This window comes from Nansenia antarctica (assembly GCF_963989245.1).
Source record: "Nansenia antarctica genome assembly, chromosome: 19".
Lineage (NCBI taxonomy): Eukaryota > Metazoa > Chordata > Actinopteri > Argentiniformes > Microstomatidae > Nansenia > Nansenia antarctica.
In genome coordinates this window covers 13,119,432-13,139,384 of record NC_137692.1, presented here as the reverse complement: position 1 = coordinate 13,139,384, position 19,953 = coordinate 13,119,432, and the positions used below count along the sequence as shown (strand labels likewise).

Genomic DNA, 19,953 nt, shown 5'->3' with positions numbered 1-19,953 from the left:
AGGGAAAGATGGATGGTGCTTAATACAGGGATATTCTTGAGCAAAACCTGTACCAGTCTGTAAGTGATTTGAGACTAGGATGGAGGTTCACCTTCCAGCAGGACAACGACCCCAAGCATACTGCTAAAGCATTTTTTTTTATAACCCAACCCTGACTTGTACTTCTCAACAACTTTGTCTCGGACTTGTTTGGAGAGTTCCTTGGTCTTCATGGCAGTGTTTGGTTGGTGGTGCCTCTTGCATAGGTGTTGCAGCCTCTGGGGCCTTTCAGAAAAGGTGTGTATATATACTGACAGATCATGTGACACTTACAGTAGATTGCATACAAGTGGACTTCATGTCACTAATTATGTGACTTCTGAAGGTAATTGGTTGCACCAGGAGTTTTGAGGGGCTTCATAACAAAGGGGGTGAATACATATGCACATGCCAATTTTCAGTTCTTTATTTTTTTAAATTCTTTTTTTATATATTTCTCATTTCATTTAAAAACTAACACTATTTTGTGCAGATTCATCAAATAAAATTCTGATTAAAAAAATGTTTAAATTACAGGTTGTAATGTAATAAAATAGGTAAAAAGCCAAGGCACTGTATAACCCCAGTCTCCCACACACCACATATTGGTTTTGATTGATTGAAAACTTTATTAGAAGATTTGCAGAAGTAGGTACATGAAAGTACATATTACATACAAGGTCAACTAACAGGATAAAAACCCAAGAAAGCCACTGGCTTATTTCAATTGGGGTCCTTGGTGCATAAATGTCTCGGCTGCTTCCCCCACATACATCACACATCCTATCAACATTTGCGTTAAACGTACTTATAATTACGTTGTTAAAATATCTCCTCACATTCTATATCATATTCATATCAGCGGCTCTCATAGCAACTTTGCGTTGACGGAGGCCAACAAAACGGTGTGATTAGGATGCTCTCTGTTTGTAGTCTACTTGATGTCTTTTTATCATCTGTTAAATCACCACAAGTAAAGTACGACATTCATGTAAATACAACCCAACTTGTGATGAATGTGGTAAGAAAATATAGGTGCTCTCCTCCTGACTCCAAAGGTAGAACGTGACGTACAGTGAACTTCGTGACCTCGCGCTTTTATTTTGAAGTCGCAAAAACGAATCCGGAACTCTTTGACGAAACATGCCGTCTCCTTCAGACACTTCCGCCCAAATTGGACGAGGTTGTGTAGCAGCAACACGTGGCGTTAGCATTATAAGGTTCTATCTCCATTTTTGTCATTGTTTTTTACATAATCTGATCCATTAGGTGTTTATTAACGCCTGTGTGGTGTTATTTTTTTAAATGTTGTACATTTTTTAGTTAGTAATTCATAAAATACAAAGGTTACTTCCATCTCACAAAACATAATGGAATGTAAAAACTTTGACGCTCAATATCTCTGAACTGCCCTAAACGGAGATAGAACCTTATCATTGTAAACGGAGATAGAACCTTATCATTCTAAACGGAGATAGAACCTTATCATTCTAAACGGAGATAGAACCTTATCATTCTAAACGGAGATAGAACCTTATCATTCTAAACGGAGATAGAACCTTATCATTCTAAACGGAGATAGAACCTTATCATTCTAAACGGAGATAGAACCTTATCATTCTAAACGGAGATAGAACCTTAGCTACTCCCTGCAGTCACGCCATTCTGCCCCCCCATGAACTATCCTATCTGAGGTGACAGTAGGATAACAAAAGCACATCTGTGTCATTTCAGCATTCGTCCAAACCTGATCACTTTTACCAATATATTCCAAATCCATATGGAAAGTGCACATGTACCTACTTCAAGTACATGGAGAAATAAACATGGGACGTCAAAGTGTTTAAACACACCCCCGGATTCCCAGAGTGAGTCTCGTTGTCATCGCAACGGGACGCCAAAGCAGACCGCAATGGAAAGGTCCAACACGTCCTGTCTGGTTTCATTGTAGCCTATTGCAGATTATTATTATTATATTTCTGGAAGAATCATTATGCCTCCTAAGAAAAAGAAGGGGAAAGGAAAGATCAAAAATACCAAAAAGAAGAAATCAGAGGAGGGTACTTTAACTTTTCCTGTGTTTTCTTTTCTCTATGTGCTGTTGTTTGAATTTGTTAGATTATTCATTCTTATTATATCATGATCCAATTACTGTTACAGGACCCAACTTTACATGAACACTTGAACACTTGATCTTTGCACTTCTTATATTTATACTAATTATGACTCTTGCACTATGATGTTGGGTTGCACTGTCTTGTCCTGTCTTGCACCTGTCCTGCTGTAAACCGTGCTCCACTGTCCCAAACCAAATTCCAAACATGTTTACATGTCATGGCAATAAAGTCTTCTGATTCTGATTATCTTTTTTTTTAAATCATGTATTTATGTTTATGTAGGTGCCAATGAATTTGAGGCGAAGTACAGGCGCAGTGTGCTGGATGTGACAGTTCTGAAGGATCATCTCGGTGAGAGAGTATACCACCACCCTTGGGTCCCACGTGATTCCTATAAATAACTACTAACTGAAACTGATTATGTGCATTTGAACAAACCAGAACTATGAAATTATGTTACAGTATTTCAACCTGCCTGCCTTGTGTGTGTGTGTCAGCTCTGCGGGGTGACGTAGCCACGCAGGTGCGGTCCCTCAGCTGTGAGCTGAGACGTCATGTGAGAGATACGGAGCAGGAGAGGCAGGACAGGAGGGACGTCAGTGCAGGTACTTCATCAAACACATATCAAGACATAATACCCCCTGAATCCCAAATCAACTCCTAGAACCTTCCTGCCTTGCTGAAGAGAAGTTGTATTTGCAGGCAATGATGCTCTTTGGCTCCTCAAGCATTGTCCTCTGACACACACACACACACACACACACATTGATTTGGGATTCAGGTAGCTTACTGGACATGGTGTGGTTACCCTATACAATATTCCTCATTATTAGCTTTGTTTATGATGTCCCCCTGTGAGAGAGTGGAGAGGGGGAGAGAGGGGGGAGAGAGGAGAGGGGGAGAGAGAGGAGAGGGGGAGAGAGGGGGGGGGAGAGAGGAAAAGGGGAGAGAGGGAGAGAGAGGGAGAGAGAGAGAGAGAGAGAGAGAGAGAGAGAGAGAGAGAGAGAGAGAGGGAAAGAAAGACAGACAGAGAGAGAGAGACAGAGAGACAGAAAGACAGAGAGGGGGGGGGAGTGAGGGGGGCAGAGCCTGGTTGGAGACAGAGAGATAAGATAGAGAGGGGTAAAGAAAGGAAGAGGGAGGGGGGTATAGAGAGAGAGAGAGAGAGAGAATGAGAGAGAGAGAGAGAGAGAGTTGGGGAGAGAGAGGGAGGGGGGCTAGAGTTTGGTTGGAGAGAGAGGGGGAAAGAGAGATAGAGAGAGAGGGAGAGAGGGAGAGAGATAGAGAATGAGAGAGGGAAAACAAGAGGGGTAGAGAGAGGGAGAGAGAGAGAGTGTCTACCTCAACACAACCTCCCAGTCTACCTTAGACCAACACAACCTCAGTCTACCTTAGACCAACACTACCTCAGTCTACATGAGATCAACACAGCCTCAGTCTACCTTAGACCACCACAACCTCCCAGTCTACCTTAGACCAACACAACCCCAGTCTACCTTAGACCAACACTACCTCAGTCTACCTTAGGTTTAGAACACTGTGGAGGAGAAATTACGTGTCTCTCTCTCCTCTCCTCTCTCCTTGTCTCCTCTCCTCATCTCCTCCTCTCCTCTCTCCTTGTCTCCTCTCCTCATCTCCTCTCTCCTCATCTCCTCTCCTCCTCTCCCCACGATGTCCTAGCTAGGTCATACCTCTGGGTCTACCTTTAAACAGCCACGTCTGAGTGACAGCTGTCCTTCTCCCACGGCCTTAAACAACCCCAAGTTTGAAGGTCTCGAAAAAGGACATTAAATAATCTGTCGGTGTTCCGACATGTCGAGCTCAGTCATTGGCTGTGCCCTGCCACGTCCCCTTGAGGACACCTGTTAAGGTTCCCACGTATTGGTTCTCCAGGACCAGAGCGTGGATAAAGAAGGGGGCTCAGCCCAGTAGGCTACGTTAGTTCTGAAGAGACGTGGTTTCAGAATGAGGGGTGCTGTAGCTCTACTGGTGTCGCTGTTATGTCTGTCTGGGTCAGGGGCTCAGGGAGAGGCTGGGGGGGTCAGAGAGAATGACGTCCCTCAACTGGGTCCTAGGGAAGATGGAGAGAGCAGGGAGAGTTGGACCACTACATCTGACCTCTGGGATGAGCTGAGAGATATGGTGCACAACCTGGGAACCATGGTGGTCGAACAGAGGGTTGAGCTGAAGTATATGGAGGCCAGATTGAGAGCAAGTGAGAGCCAGGTGGACGACCTGAAGAGAGAGACTGCAGGTAAGTTGTAACTGTATTGGTGTGGGTGTGGGTTTGGATGGGTGGATGGGTGTGTGGGTGTGAGGGTGATTGGGTGTGTGTGTAGGTGGGTGGGCGCAGGTGTGTGTGTGTGTGTGTGTGTGTGGGTGGGTGTGTGTATGTGTGGGGAAGGGGGATACATGAATCACTCACATGCTGTATGATTGTAATTCTGCTTCCTTGTCAGTGATGGAGGCCAGAGTGACAGCCAGCGAGAGCCTGGACCAATGGAACAGAGAGAATGCAGGTAAGTTATTACTGTATTGCTGTGTGAGTGTGTGTGTGTGTGTGTGTGTGTGTGTGTATGTGTGTGTGTGTGGGAACCCCTCACTTGACCGGGGTAAAAGTCCACACACAGAGCTAGACAGAAGAGGATACGGAGGTCACTTTTAGGCGCATCGCCATATTTATATCTGAGGAGAGAACGGGGCCCACTCAGGAGGGCGGCGTGGCCGTAACAAAAGTCAAGGTCCAACACTTTAAAGACTCAGGAGTCAAAAAGTCAAGTAATAGGGGGAAGGGGCGATGTCTCACTTATCAGGGGCAAAAGGAGAACTCATTCAGTTTACGGCAAAAAATGATAATGTAGGGGTCCCTCTACTGGAGGGTAATGTAGGGGTCCCTCTACTGTCCATAGTACTCCGCCCCCGGCTTAGGGGCGTTGGTGAGCGGGTTGCCACATTTCCCCCTCTCCTTCTTGGCCGGGTAGGTGGTCCACCTGGAGGAGGAGGAACCACTGGGTCACCCTGGCGTTGGTGTCCTTGGCGGTGGCCATTTGAGGGGCGCGTGGTCGTTACCAGGGTGAAGTCCCTCCCCAGCCGGTAGTACCTCAGTTTGTCCACCGCCAACTTGATGGCCAGCGCCTCCTTCTCCACCATGGAGTATGCCCGCTCGTGGGGTAATAGTTTCCGGCTGATGTACGTGATGGGGTGCTCGTCTCCCTCCCTGAGCTGGGAGAGGACTGCGCCCAGGCCACCCCCCGATGCGGCAGTGTGCACTAAAAACGGGAGAGAGAAGTTCGGGGTGATTAAAACAGGGTCTGTGCACAGTGCTTGCCTTAGTGTGGTGAAGGCATTTTCCGCCTTAGGGTCCCAGACCACTCGGTCGGGGTGATTCTTTTGGGTGAGCTCGTGGAGGGGTGCCGCCAGGGATAAACCGTTGATAATACGCTACTACGCTACGCTAACGCTACTATACGCTACTCTCTGTTATAGACCAGGCCCCTCTGTTATAGACCCTCTGTTATAGACCCTCTGTTATAGACCCTCTGTTATAGACCTCTGTTATAGACCTCTGTTATAGACCCTCTGTTATAGACCTCTGTTATAGACCTCTGTTATAGACCCTCTGTTATAGACCTCTGTTATAGACCCTCTGTTATAGACCTGGCCTCTGTTATAGACCTCTGTTATAGACCTCTGTTATAGACCTCTGTTATAGACCTCTGTTATAGACCTGGCCTCTGTTATAGACCTCTGTTATAGACCTGGCCTCTGTTATAGACCTCTGTTATAGACCTCTGTTATAGACCTCTGTTATAGACCCTCTGTTATAGACCCTCTGTTATAGACCTCTGTTATAGACCCTCTGTTATAGACCTCTGTTATAGACCCTCTGTTATAGACCTCTGTTATAGACCTCTGTTATAGACCTCTGTTATAGACCCTCTGTTATAGACCTCTGTTATAGACCTCTGTTATAGACCTCTGTTATAGACCTCTGTTATAGACCTCTGTTATAGACCTCTGTTATAGACCCTCTGTTATAGACCCTCTGTTATAGACCCTCTGTTATAGACCTCTGTTATAGACCCTCTGTTATAGACCCTCTGTTATAGACCTCTGTTATAGACCCTCTGTTATAGACCCTCTGTTATAGACCTCTGTTATAGACCCTCTGTTATAGACCTCTGTTATAGACCTCTGTTATAGACCTCTGTTATAGACCCTCTGTTATAGACCTCTGTTATAGACCCTCTGTTATAGACCTCTGTTATAGACCCTCTGTTATAGACCTCTGTTATAGACCCTCTGTTATAGACCTGGCCCCTCTGTTATAGACCCGGGCCTGGGCTCGCTGGGCTTGTTCCATGTGCTCCCTCACTAGGGGCAGGATCCTCCCCATTCTCGCTCTCATTTTGCTCAACGTGGTGGAGCTGTAGCACTTAGTCCCTGGTGCTGGTGGTCCATGAGCTCCAGGGAAGGGGAGGAAGGGAGAAAGGGAAACCGAGAATGGGGCACTTAGACTGGGCACTGTGGGGCAGGACATAGGTGAAAGAACCAAGAGGATTTGGGTGACCAGGTGCCCATAGGATGACGGTTCGGTGGGGGGAGGGTTGGCTCTTACGCCCTGTAAGATGGTACGCTGCTTTAAAGGAGATATCCATGTGTCATTCCCTTGTGTTCACAGATAGACTGAAGGTGGCGTTCTCTGCTGGGTTAGGTAATCCGATGGAACCTGCCTATGGCCATCCCACTGTGGTCTACAAAAACATCATCACCAACATCGGCCAAGCCTACAGCCCAACCACAGGTACTGCTGACACACAGCAACAGATATCAAATTAGTGAATGATTAAATGAATGAATGGATAAAAAACATGTGTGAATCCCAAAATAATATACAAAAGGTTATCCTGTTGAAACAACATTACGACAACAGGAGGATGAACACAACAAAGTCACAGGTTATTTCCATTGTGGGGTCATCAGCTACAGGGACTGTGTTCACCATTACTAACAGTCATGTTGCTCTGGTGTCTAGGAGACACAGACAGTGTTGATCTCTCTCTGCTTTCCTCTGATACAGGAAAGTTCACAGCACCTGTGAGAGGAGTCTACTACTTCAGATTCACCGCCTATGAAAACGACGGCTCAGCAAGGATTCCTGTGTTCTTGTTTAGGAATGATCGGCGGATGATGTATGTAGAGCAGCGCACTAATGCAGGGTATCAGTCTGTATCCAGTGGTCTGACTCTCCAGCTGGAGGAGGGAGACTTGGTCGACGTGCGCATTGAGACAGGCAGCAGCCTCTATGATGATGGTCTTAATCGCACCACCTTCAGTGGCTTCCTGCTCTTCCCTGTGTGAACAGATCAGCTGTCCTGATGAATTCAGATGAAAAGTGTTTAGAGTTCCAAGAGCTTCCAATGTTCCTCTGACAACTTCTCATTAAACACCACCTAAGAGCAAACAGCATTGAGTCCTTGTGATGTATTGACGTGTGTGTTATCCCCAAAGTAACTCAAACCCAGAATGCACACGCATCCAACTGCAAACAGACGTGTTGCGTACATCCACACCAGAGTCACTGTAGGCTGCTGAAGAACTGGTGACCCTTGAACTCAGGACACACTCACATGTCAATGATAGATTGACTCATACGACCAACTGTCAATCAAAAACGCACTGTCATGCTTACACCGACAGAGCATGCATTTCAATGACAGGTGTGCAAGGGGGAAATAATTATTACATATACCTAAACACACACACGCACGCACGCACGCACGCACACACACACACACACACACGCACACACACACGCACCAGCACACACACACACACCTCTGTTTGAACTCAGCCATGCAACACTGCTGTGACTGAAGTCCCAGGCTGGCTCCAGGTGAATGCTGCCATCTAGTGGCTGGAAGGTCAGTTCAGGTCAGAATCTCTAAATACAGCACGTTTGATTGGGTAATATGCTGGTAGGAAATGGTTTAAAAATGTCAGTTTAGGATTCCGAAAATCTACACACCTTCAATACAGTTTTCACCCACGTTTACTGCTGATCAAACAGTGAACTTTGATGAAATAACGTTTGATGGAATCAAAGCTTGCGTGTGTGCGTGACCCCTGATCCTAACCCTGACCCCTGACCTTTCCAAACTTGGGGCGATTGGGGGGATTCTTCCTCCATTTCCCTCACTTCTCTTCTCCACCTGCAGTCCCACGTTAGCTACACCTCCACCTGCAGTCCCACGTTAGCTACACCTCAACATGACTCGTGTCTCTTCACTATCCTGGCGCCCCGCTGGTGGAATGAGCTTCCCACGCCTGTCAGGACTACAGAGTCACTACCCATCTTCCACCAGAGACTGAAGACCTCCATCTCTTCAGGCTGCACCTGTACTGTCCCTCCTGAGACATCTACTACCCCCCTGTACTGTCCCTCCTGAGACATCTACTACCCCCCTGTACTGTCCCTCCTGAGACATCTACTACCCCCCTGTACTGTTTCCCCAGTGTAAAACGTTCTTCCAGCATGACTACTGCCAATGGCCCCAGGCCTGAGCTAGATTACTCTTCCTGCTATGACTGGTGGATAGATGAATCACTTACTTAGTCAAATGTATCAGTTGTCAGTCGCTTTGGATAAAGGCATCTGCTAAATGGCAAAAATGTAAATTTAAATGGCTGGGGTGTTAAAGTCTCCAGGCTAAAACAGCAGTTAGTAGTTATTCCCCTCTGACTATGCTGAAGTCCCAACCACACCCCCAACAAACTCAACATGTGCACAACACAACGTATACTTTCTTAAAACGTGAAACTATCATGTTGACCGTGCAGGAAACATAAACAAGCCACACTAACCTTTGACCTTTGACCGCCATGTTCCAACTTTTACGCCACCAAAATCTGACAGCAGCCTGAGCCAATGGGTGGCCTGGGTAAGTGCACTTATAAGTGCTCAGGAGAGTCTATGTGGACACAAATGGAACAAGACACCCTGTTGAACTGTTCTAACGTCCACAGAAGCCTTGGAAAAGTACATCAGTAGAGATAAGAGAATGCACCAAGCTGGAGGTCAGAGTACTGCATAGATAAATCTGTGTGGAAACAGTGATTATAAGTACTCACAGAAAATGCCTCCCTCAGGGTTGACAGCTTGAGAGGGAAGTCGAGGAGATTTCGACCGTCAAAGTAATAGCTGTGAGAAGATTGTACTCATGTTTAACTGTGAGGCCACCTCTGATTATTTGTGACGATTGATAGTGAGTGACCAGAGAGAATCATACGAAATATGTCATATACATTGTATATTTCTATACTTCTTTAAAAGCAGGCACATAACAATACTAGTATAGTGAGATAGGACCAGTCTTTGGAAGAGGACAGATAGTGTACTCACTTCAGGTATAGGGGACCTCAATCTCCTCATCTGTGAGATCCATCTGGAACATGAGACAACTTTCACTTAAGCTCATTCATTTTCTAAATACAATCAAACATGTGATGAAATGGTAAATGTAATGACTCAGAGTCAGTGTATGACTCGCTGTGATGCCCCTGAGTCAGCCTCTTCTTGGATGCAAGGCTGTGAATCAGCTGGTGTCTGAGCCTGGGTGTCCGTGACCGTGGGACTGGACAGAGACTCATGGAAGGTCTGGGCTGTGGAGGAGAGCTTCCCATCAGGTCCCATCATATAGCGTGGCCATGGCTATTGACACATCTGTCTGCTGTTAAAACAACATACAAACACACACTCCTCTCAGACTGGGTCGTATCCCACTGGTGAGTCAGCTACACCATACACGTGACAATGTTGAAGACCAGATACGTCTTTAAGAAGGTCTTTGACTTACAATGAGCAACATAAAGCACCTTACAGAATATAGGATAGTAAAATATACTAGTAGCATTGAAACCCACTTGGGTATCTAGAATCAAACATACTGTACACAGTACATGTAATAATTACCCAGTAATGCGGTAAGGAACGGTACACTGACCGATGTCTTTTGACACAGATGTGACTGAACCTGCCACACCTGACCCGCTCAGGAGCTAAAACAGCCCAGACAGAAACAGAATGTCACACAGACTCATAGTCCCATACTGAACCTGCTGCTAGAGCTAGAACTCAGAACTCAGAACTCAGAACTTTTGTGGTAGTGTATGTATGGGTAACCCTTCAGAAACAAACAGAAGAGTGGATTCATTGAGAGAGGAGTTGAGTGGGGAAAAGTAGCAATGGGGTTCCAGGAGCAGTGGCGATTTCCAAATTGCCTTGGAGCTTTGGATGGGAAACATGTGACCATTGCACCTCCACTCCACCATCGTCTGGCTGGGCTGCGTAACGCCCAGGCTCCACTATGGCCATCGAGCGTTGCGTCCACATTGCGTTGCGTCCACGTTGCGTTGCGTCCCATGGCTGCATCCAAAGTAAAAATTCGGCAAAGTTAGATTTTTGATGGCGAACGCATGCGTCCACTCACATATAGTGGCAGTGCATTAAAAATAATTTGATAAATGGTATATTTACAATTGTATATTGGTAGTTGGTTATAATTGTATATTGGTTGTTTTATTTTGTTGTTTTCTTGTTTTGCTCTGTTTGTAGTCTACTTGATGTCTTTTTATCATCTGTTAAATCACCACAAGTAAAGTACGACATTTATGTAAATTACAACCCAACTTGTGATGAATGTCGTAAGAAAATATAGGTGCTCTCCTGACTCCAAATCCCGCTATGAACGTCTCTAAGATTATAAAAACCCATCCTTTTAATATTGCATTTAAGTTACAAAATAATTAAATTAAGATGATGAATGAATGAATGAATGAATGAATGGTCTTTATTGTCATACAGCTACCCAGTACAGGTACCAAACAACGAAATTTAGGAGGGGTGGCTCCCCCGGTGCTAGGAAAGAAAAAAAAACAAAAAAAAACACAAGAAGGGAAGGAGCTGGTTTACATAAATAAATAAAGGCTATGTACACTATCCACTATACTATACTGTACAGATAGACGACTAGGGTTGTCATATTGCACATAGTGTTATTGCACATTCATTTGAAGTGTCGCAGTTTGCAGGCTAGAAACTTACATATTTGTGTCTCAGCACTACACCAGATTTTTTTTTCTTCAGTCCAGCAGCTGCCATCAATCCGTCCAGACTGTCCAGGGCCCAGAACCTAGGTCTTTGCTGTGTTCAGGGCCTGGATGGCCCTGGGGTAGAAGCTGTTCTTCAGTCTGTTTGTCCTTGCGGCCATGGTCCTGTACCGCCTTTTCGAGGGCAGCCGGGTAAAGTGTTCGTACCCAGGGTGGGTTGGGTCTCTGGAGATCTTGGAGGCCTTCCTGAGACAGCGTGTGTTGTACAGCTCTTCCAGAGAGGGGAGGGGGGCGCCGGTGATCTTCTGGGCTGTTCTCACGACTCTCTGTAGCGCATTTCTCTCCGCGGTTGTGCAGCTGGAGAACCAGTTGCAGATGCCGTAGGTGAGAATGCTCTCCACTGCGCCGCGGTAGAAGGTCACCAGTATCTCTTGCTTGTTGTGTTCCTTCCTGAGGACTCTCAGGATGTAGAGCCGCTGTTGTGCCTTCTTGATGGTGGCTGTTGTGTTGTTCTTCCAGGACAGGTCATCCTGTATGTGCACCCCCAGGAATCGGAGGGTTGAGACTCTCTCCACGCTCTCTCCGTCGATGAGCAGGGGCTGGATCTCTGACTTTTTCCTCCTGAAGTCCACAATGATTTCCTGGGTCTTTGACTTGTTCAGCAGCAGGTTGTTAACCTTGCACAGCTTGCTCAGTTGCTCTACCTCATCCCTGTACGCCGCCTCGTCCCCCCCCGAGATGCAGCCCACCACGGTGGTGTCGTCTGCAAACTTTACGATGGAGTTGCTGGGGTGGACGGGGGTGAAGTCGTAGGTGTAGAGGTTGTAGAGGATGGGGCTTAGCACGCAGCCCTGGGGGGACCCAGTGCTGAGTCTGAGGGCTGTGGAGGTGTGGGGGCCCACCCGCACCCTCTGGGGGCGGTCGGTCAGGAAGTCCTTGATCCATGCACATATAGAGTGTGATAGTCCCAGGTCTAGTAGTTTGGTCACTAGCCTGTCTGGAAGGATGGTGTTGAAGGCGGAGCTGAAGTCCACAAAGAGCAGTCTCGCGTAGCTGTTTCCCCTCTCCAGGTGGGATAGAGTGGCGTGGAGAGTCGTCGCGATGGCGTCCTCTGTGGACCTGTGGGCTCTGTAGGCGAACTGGTATGGATCCAGGTTGGGCGGGAGGCGTGTGAGTATGTGGGCCCGGACTAGTTTCTCGAAGCACTTCATGATGATTGGTGTGAGTGCCACCGGGCGGTAGTCGTTTAGGCAGCTCACCGTGCTTTTCTTCGGGACTGGGATGATAGTTGAGGTTTTCAGGCAGGGTGGGATGGTGGCATGGGACAGGGACTGGTTGAAGATGTTGGTGAAAACCCCGGCCAGCTGGTCGGCGCAGTCCCTCAGCACCCGTCCCAGGACGCCCCGAGGCTTTCCTGGGGTCCACCGCCTTCAGCACGCGTCTCACTTCATGCTCTGTGAGGGTGAGGCTGCTGAGAGCTGGAGAGAGTGGTGTTTGTGTTGTGGTTACCTCCGTTCGCCCCTCGTCGAACCGGGCGTAGAAGGAGTTCAGCTTTTCCGCCAGCAGGGGGTCGTCCTCTGCGGCTGTGAGCCTGTTGGCTGAATGTGCTGAACCCCCTGCCACACCCGCCTGGAGTCGTTGCTCAGGAAGCATTCCTCAATCTTCTCTCTGTGGTCTGCCTTGGCCTCCCGGATGCCGCGCTTTAGGTTAGCCCTGGTGGTGCTGTACAGCAGTGTGCCCTTCCCTGCGAAGGTGTTGTCCCTCTCATTGATCAGTTTTTGGACCTTCCCAGTCATCCATGGCTTCGTGTTGGGGTAGACCCGGACCCGTTTGTCCACGGTGACTGAGTTGGTGCAGTTCACTATGTGGTTCAGAACCGACGACGTGAACTGTTCCAGGTCCTCATGCTCATATTCCTGCCATGAGGTGTCATTCAGGCAGATCTGCAGTGGAGCGGACCCTGCTGGCCAGGTTCTGACAGTCTTAGTGGTGATGGGAGCACTTTTCCTCATGGGAGTGTAGGCTGGGATCAGGAGGATTGACACATGGTCAGACATGCCTAGATGAGCTAGCGGTCTAGCCTCAGTATATCACAATATCACCACAGTAGTAAATATTCATTTATTAAAATATGAACATATAACAATAATTGGGGCTAGTATGACCTACGCATTTAATCGGTCAGCAATTTCTTGCCAAAGCCTGAGGCTTGAATCCCAATCAGGAGTTGCCTAAACAGAACACAGGTTCAATTAGCCTACTATCTCAGGGTGATTTGTTGACATGTTCTCAGTTCTTACTGATCTTTTTTTTATCATCTTTTGTTTTTACTGTCTGTGCTTTTGTTTTACTTTTTACTAAATCTATTCTTGTTCTCTCCATGGAATGGAATGTCTAAGTACTGAGAAAAGTATTGTACAAAATAAATGCATTATTACTATTGTTAGTTATTATTGTATTATTATTATTATTATTAATAATAATAATAATAATAATAATAATAATGACAATGGCCATCCTAGTCTACCCTTACAAAACCAGCAGCAAAACAAATAACATGCAGATAGCATAAGATGTCTATGACCAGTTATGCTCAAAGAATTACATTTCCTGAGACAAATGTTTTTCAAAACGTCATTTGAAGCTATAGATGAAATGTATTTCCATTTTCTGCTCTCATTGCATTCTATTGACAAATAGTCAAGACAGCAGACTACAGAAACATTTCAGTGGACAATACCAGTAAAATGTGTCCATTGTGGTGCTTTAAACCAGTAAGATGTGTCCCTTGTGGTCTTTTAAACCAGTAAGATGTGTCCATGGTGGTGTCATAAACCAGTAAGATGTGTCCATGGTGGTGTTATAACCAGTAAGATGTGTACATGGTGGTGTTATAACCAGTAAGATGTGTCCATGGTGGTGTTATAACCAGTAAGATGTGTACATGGTCGTGTTATAACCAGTAAGATGTGTCCATGGTGGTGTTATAACCAGTAAGATGTGTACATGGTGGTGTTATAACCAGTAAGATGTGTCCATGGTGGTGTTATAACCAGTAAGATGTGTCCATGGTGGTGTTATAACCAGTAAGATGTGTACATGGTGGTGTTATAAACCAGTAAAATGTGTACATGGTGGTGTTATAACCAGTAAGATGTGTACATGGTGGTGTTATAACCAGTAAGATGTGTACATGGTGGTGTTATAAACCAGTAAAATGTGTACATGGTGGTGTTATAACCAGTAAGCTGTGTCCATGGTGGTGCTTTAAACCAGTAAGATGTGTCCCTTGTGGTCTTTTAAACCAGTAAGATGTGTCCATTGTGGTGTTATAACCAGTAAGATGTGTCCATGGTGGTGTTATAACCAGTAAGATGTGTCCATGGTGGTGTTATAACCAGTAAGATGTGTACATGGTGGTGTTATAACCAGTAAAATGTGTCCATGGTGGTGTTATAACCAGTAAGATGTGTCCATGGTGGTGTCATAAACCAGTAAGATGTGTCCATGGTGGTGTTATAACCAGTAAGATGTGTACATGGTCGTGTTATAACCAGTAAGATGTGTACATGGTGGTGTTATAACCAGTAAGATGTGTACATGGTGGTGTTATAAACCAGTAAGATGTGTCCCTTGTGGTGCTTTAAACCAGTAAGATGTGTCCATTGTGGTGCTTTAAACCAGTAAGATGTGTCCATTGTGGTGCTTAAAACCAGTAAGATGTGTCCATGGTGGTGTTATAAACCAGTAAGATGTGTCCATGGTGGTGTTATAACCAGTAAGATGTGTCCATGGTGGTGCTTTAAACCAGTAAGATGTGTCCATGGTGGTGTTATAAACCAGTAAGATGTGTCCATGGTGGTGTTATAACCAGTAAGATGTGTCCATGGTGGTGTTATAACCAGTAAGATGTGTCCATGGTGGTGTTATAACCAGTAAGATGTGTCCATGGTGGTGTTATAACCAGTAAGATGTGTACATGGTGGTGTTATAACCAGTAAGATGTGTACATGGTGGTGTTATAACCAGTAAGATGTGTCCATGGTGGTGTTATAACCAGTAAGATGTGTCCATGGTGGTGTTATAAACCAGTAAGATGTGTACATGGTCGTGTTATAACCAGTAAGATGTGTCCATGGTGGTGTTATAACCAGTAAGATGTGTCCATGGTGGTGTTATAACCAGTAAGATGTGTACATGGTCGTGTTATAACCAGTAAGATGTGTCCATGGTGGTGTTATAAACCAGTAAGATGTGTACATGGTCGTGTTATAACCAGTAAGATGTGTCCATGGTGGTGTTATAACCAGTAAGATGTGTACATGGTCGTGTTATAACCAGTAAGATGTGTCCATGGTGGTGTTATAACCAGTAAGATGTGTCCATGGTGGTGTTATAAACCAGTAAGATGTGTACATGGTGGTGTTATAACCAGTAAGATGTGTCCATGGTGGTGTTATAACCAGTAAGATGTGTCCATGGTGGTGTTATAACCAGTAAGATGTGTACATGGTCGTGTTATAACCAGTAAGATGTGTCCATGGTGGTGTTATAACCAGTAAGATGTGTCCATGGTGGTGTTATAAACCAGTAAGATGTGTCCATGGTGGTGTTATAACCAGTAAGATGTGTCCATGGTGGTGTTATAAACCAGTAAGATTTGTCTGTGGTGGCCTTTTAAACCAGTAAGATGTGTCCATGGTGGTGTTATAAACCAGTAAGATGTCCATGGTGGTGTTAAACTGCCACCTACTGTAAAGTCTCTATACCAGGACTTGGAGTCACTGGAGCAGAACAGGAGCCCTCAGATGCAGACCTGAGGGAAAGAGACAACATTAACCTATAGGACACAACCTAACACTGGAGTAGTTTATACAATCCATATTTAACAATACGTCATGTATTCAAAGTGTAGGCCCATGTTTCATTCAAAATAAATTAATGCAAAACGTATTCAATATGTGCACAGGACAAACCAACATCAATGCTTACTATGAGATACCCCTCGACTGAGCAGTGCATATAAGGACAGGACTCAAATAAAAATAGAACATCAACATTACACAACATATTATCAAGTAGCATAATAAAAGTATAACAGCGAAATAGTGGCCGTTGGCTTCGACTATATGTGGGCTAAAGTGCTTTTCTTCTTAGGTCAGCTTGACCTCAGTTTTCCCGTTCCTCTTTCATGCCAAATCCCTCGTAGTATTTCCCCATCCCTGTTGGGTTATTTCTGCAAAAGAGAATTAGCCCCATAGCCTACTTACTGAACCCTGAATGTTATCGACAAGTCTCGTTTTTCATGACAGACGGAGTAGCTAAACTCATTTTGTATTGAAGTCTGAGAGGAGAAAAAGGCCCACGGCGGGAAGCGCGAGAGGCAACTAGGGACCTTATAGGGACACCAGAAACCACACAATTAGTTGGCATTAAAAGTAGGCCTATAGTACTTTCTACGTGCATGTTATACATGTAGGCTATTCATAAATGGATAGCCTACATTAAGGCAAAGTACTCGTTATTATGCTTATATGGTAGATTGTCTGAGCATTTAATTTGTTCCTAGAGCGTTTTCTTTTTCGCCTAATGACTGTGTCGGGTTTAGTGGTGGTGAATAAGAGAATCAAGTCACATTTAATGAATAACAATACAATCGTTGTGCCATCTTTTCTCGTGAGAGACGGTATCTTTGTTGGCTATTGTTCAAGACGACTGAGGTAAAGACAGGTGTTTTTACAGTCGCCTGTTACGTTAACCCATCTCCTTCTGCCTAAACTATGAAGCATATACCATTGAGAATGTCATTATGTCTGCAGCCTTAAGTGTTATGTCGTGACGTTAGAATTATAAGGTTCTATCTCCATTTTTTTACATAATCTGATCCATTAGGTGTTTATTAATGCCTGTGTGGTGTTATTTCTTAAATGTTGACATTTTTGAGTTAGTAATTCATAAAATACAAAGGTTCCATCTCACAAAACATAATGGAATGTAAAAACGTTGACGCTCAATATCTCTGAACTGCCCTAAACGGAGATAGAACCTTATCATTCTAAACGGAGATAGAACCTTATCATTCTAAACGGAGATAGAACCTTCTCATTCTAAACGGAGATAGAACCTTCTCATTCTAAACGGAGATAGAACCTTCTCATTCTAAACGGAGATAGAACCTTATCATTCTAAACGGAGATAGAACCGTATCATTCTAAACGGAGATAGAACCGTATCATTCTAAACGGAGATAGAACCTTATCATTCTAAACGGAGATAGAACCTTATCATTCTAAACGGAGATAGAACCGTATCATTCTAAACGGAGATAGAACCTTATCATTCTAAACTCTCGATACACTGTTATGTGTAGGCCTAGAATGTTTGGGAATGTTGTTGTCTCGACCTCACCACGTGTTGTTTTGGTTTCCTTGGCTTAACTGACATTCATTTGATTTCCTTTTGACTTGGTTATATATATATGGGGTTAGTTTGTGTTTGATTTCTCCCCGTGAAATACGAGTTTCTTTTGGCTTTGCCTGGCAGGGCTGGTGAGTAGGATAACTTTGCCTTTTTGTTTGTTTTCCCGAAAAAAGGAAACAGTATTTTGGAACAGTATTTTGGAACATTAACAACTTTACCTTAAATTCGCCATTTCAGTGACTCTTCTTTAGCCCTTACGAGAGATTTGCGAGATTTCAAAAGCACAAGCATGGACTGGCTGAGCTTTTATAGGGGAAGAGAATCGCGCGTTTGGGCCCCAAATTGAGAAAGGTCAGGGGTCAGGGGTCACGCACACACTCAGGCTTTTGATTCCATCAAACTTTTATTTCAGCATCCACGGTGGATGTTTAGTTAACGTTCTAGACTGCCACGGGTGACTTTATTCACCAAAAATGCATAAATAACGATCCTTCATTTTGTAGCCAATCAAAGTGTTGTTGCTAGGTAAATACCACATTAAAAAAACTGCTTTCACATCATATACAGTGCATTCGGAAAGTATTCAGTCCCTTTCACTTTTCCCACATTTTGTTTTGTTATGCCTTATTGTTGCCTCAATTTAAAACTGATTAAATTAAAACATATAATTATTAAATATAATAATCTGCCATCAAGCCACAGTCATCAGAGACACGCCCATCGCTAAGGACACGCCCCCTATACACTTGTCGCAGCCCGGGCATCTTTCCACCCAGGGGGCGCGTGCAGATGGTTTGCGCAACACTAGGTGTCACCACAGCTCGCGCGAGATGGAGTTGCATGCTTCCACCATGGACCTTCCAATTGCTTCTATGGCTTTATTATTCAGTATAATCTCTATGAATATGGCTTATGTTGGATAGAGTTTAGAATGATAAGGTTCTATCTCCGTTTAGGGTAGTTCAGAGATATTGAGCGTCAAAGTTTTTACATTCCATTATGTTTTGTGAGATGGAACCTTTGTATTTTATGAATTACTAACTCAAACATGTCAACATTTAAAAAAAAATAACACCACACGGGCATTAATAAACACCTAATGGATCAGATTATGTAAAAAAACTCAATTTTGACAAAAATGGAGATAGAACCTTATCATTCTAACGTCACGATCTGCAGGCTGCAGCATCCACAAGTTGAGCTGCTGGGAAACAGTAGCTATCAAGCTTAGCTAGGGCTGACTCTGTTATGATATAATGACATAGGGACATGGGTACAAAGCATAGACTAGTCAGGACCGTCATCGGATATGGAAGCATATAGCTGACTTAATTCAAATGCTAATGCAATATGAGATTGCAATTGCATGTTCCACTTTTGCATGCATTCTTTCAGACAATAATCGGAGCTGGGGCATGCATGCTGATGATATTACTCTGCACAAAGGATCTGAAGATGGAAGGACAGTTTCCCTGCCAGTGGCACGAATGTGCACGCGCGTAAAAAGGTGATTATTTTTGCATCCTTAATATTGTTGGTCAGTATCCGAGAGGGTTGCAACGAAAACAATAACATTTCGCTTTTGTTTAGTTCCTATTTTGGGCTAGGCTTTTCCTTGCTTGCATGCTTGCTAGCTCGCCTGCTAACTGAACACATCCTTCTCAACCCTGATCGAGGCCATAGCTGTTCATCTCTGTGATCGTTATCTTCATAATGTCAATACTTCTCTTTTATCAATTCAATGCACGGCATAGCTATGGTGCTCTCTGATATGGATCGTTTAGCATAGCCATCAACCATTGATTCACTGATCCGTGCTATTAATGCATCCTAATCTGCAGGAATTAAGGCTTGGCTGTCAAAAGTAGCCACTGGATGCATAGGTTGATGCATCTCTCTAGTGGGCATACCAGCTGTTGCTCTCACATGTTATATATTACTACCTAGGCCTGTATGTTATTGACTTGCACCCATATTGACATCATACCCCACTCTACTATTGAATGAATGAATGAATGAATGAATGAATTAATGAATGAATGAATGAATGAATGAATGAATGAATGGTGTTTATTGTCATTGATATAGTACAGGTACCAAACAACGAAATTTGGGGGGGGGGGGGGGCTCCCCTGGTGCTAGGAGAAAAAAAACTAAAAACAAGAAGGGAAAAGAGCTGGTTTACATAAATAAAGGCTATGTACACTATCCACTATACTATACTATACAAATAAAACACTGTGCTGTACTCTATGCTATGCTATACCTATTCTAACATTTCCTATCTCTG

At 44.5% G+C, this 19,953-nt stretch overlaps 1 protein-coding gene across 1 annotated transcript; it reads left to right on the top strand.

Moving 5' to 3' along the window:
- The first annotated feature begins 4,113 nt into the window (after positions 1 to 4,113).
- On the top strand, positions 4,114 to 7,556 carry LOC308173819 (complement C1q-like protein 2). Its single transcript, XM_080548878.1, has 4 exons — positions 4,114 to 4,389; positions 4,595 to 4,654; positions 6,817 to 6,939; positions 7,216 to 7,556. The coding sequence occupies exons 1-4, from the start codon at positions 4,275 to 4,277 to the stop codon at positions 7,494 to 7,496; spliced, it is 579 nt and encodes a 192-aa protein (XP_080405004.1). The 5' UTR covers positions 4,114 to 4,274; the 3' UTR covers positions 7,497 to 7,556.
- The last annotated feature ends 12,397 nt before the right edge of the window (positions 7,557 to 19,953 follow it).

What these genes read in the sequence shown, in the direction of transcription:
- LOC308173819 (XM_080548878.1), top strand. Translation starts at nt 4,275, where the DNA reads ATGGTGCACAACCTGGGAACCATGGTGGTCGAACAGAGGGTTGAGCTG. An exon ending in CCTGAAGAGAGAGACTGCAG is followed by an intron (nt 4,390 to 4,594) that starts GTAAGTTGTAAC and finishes CTTCCTTGTCAG; the next exon opens with TGATGGAGGCCAGAGTGACA. An exon ending in AGCCTACAGCCCAACCACAG is followed by an intron (nt 6,940 to 7,215) that starts GTACTGCTGACA and finishes CCTCTGATACAG; the next exon opens with GAAAGTTCACAGCACCTGTG.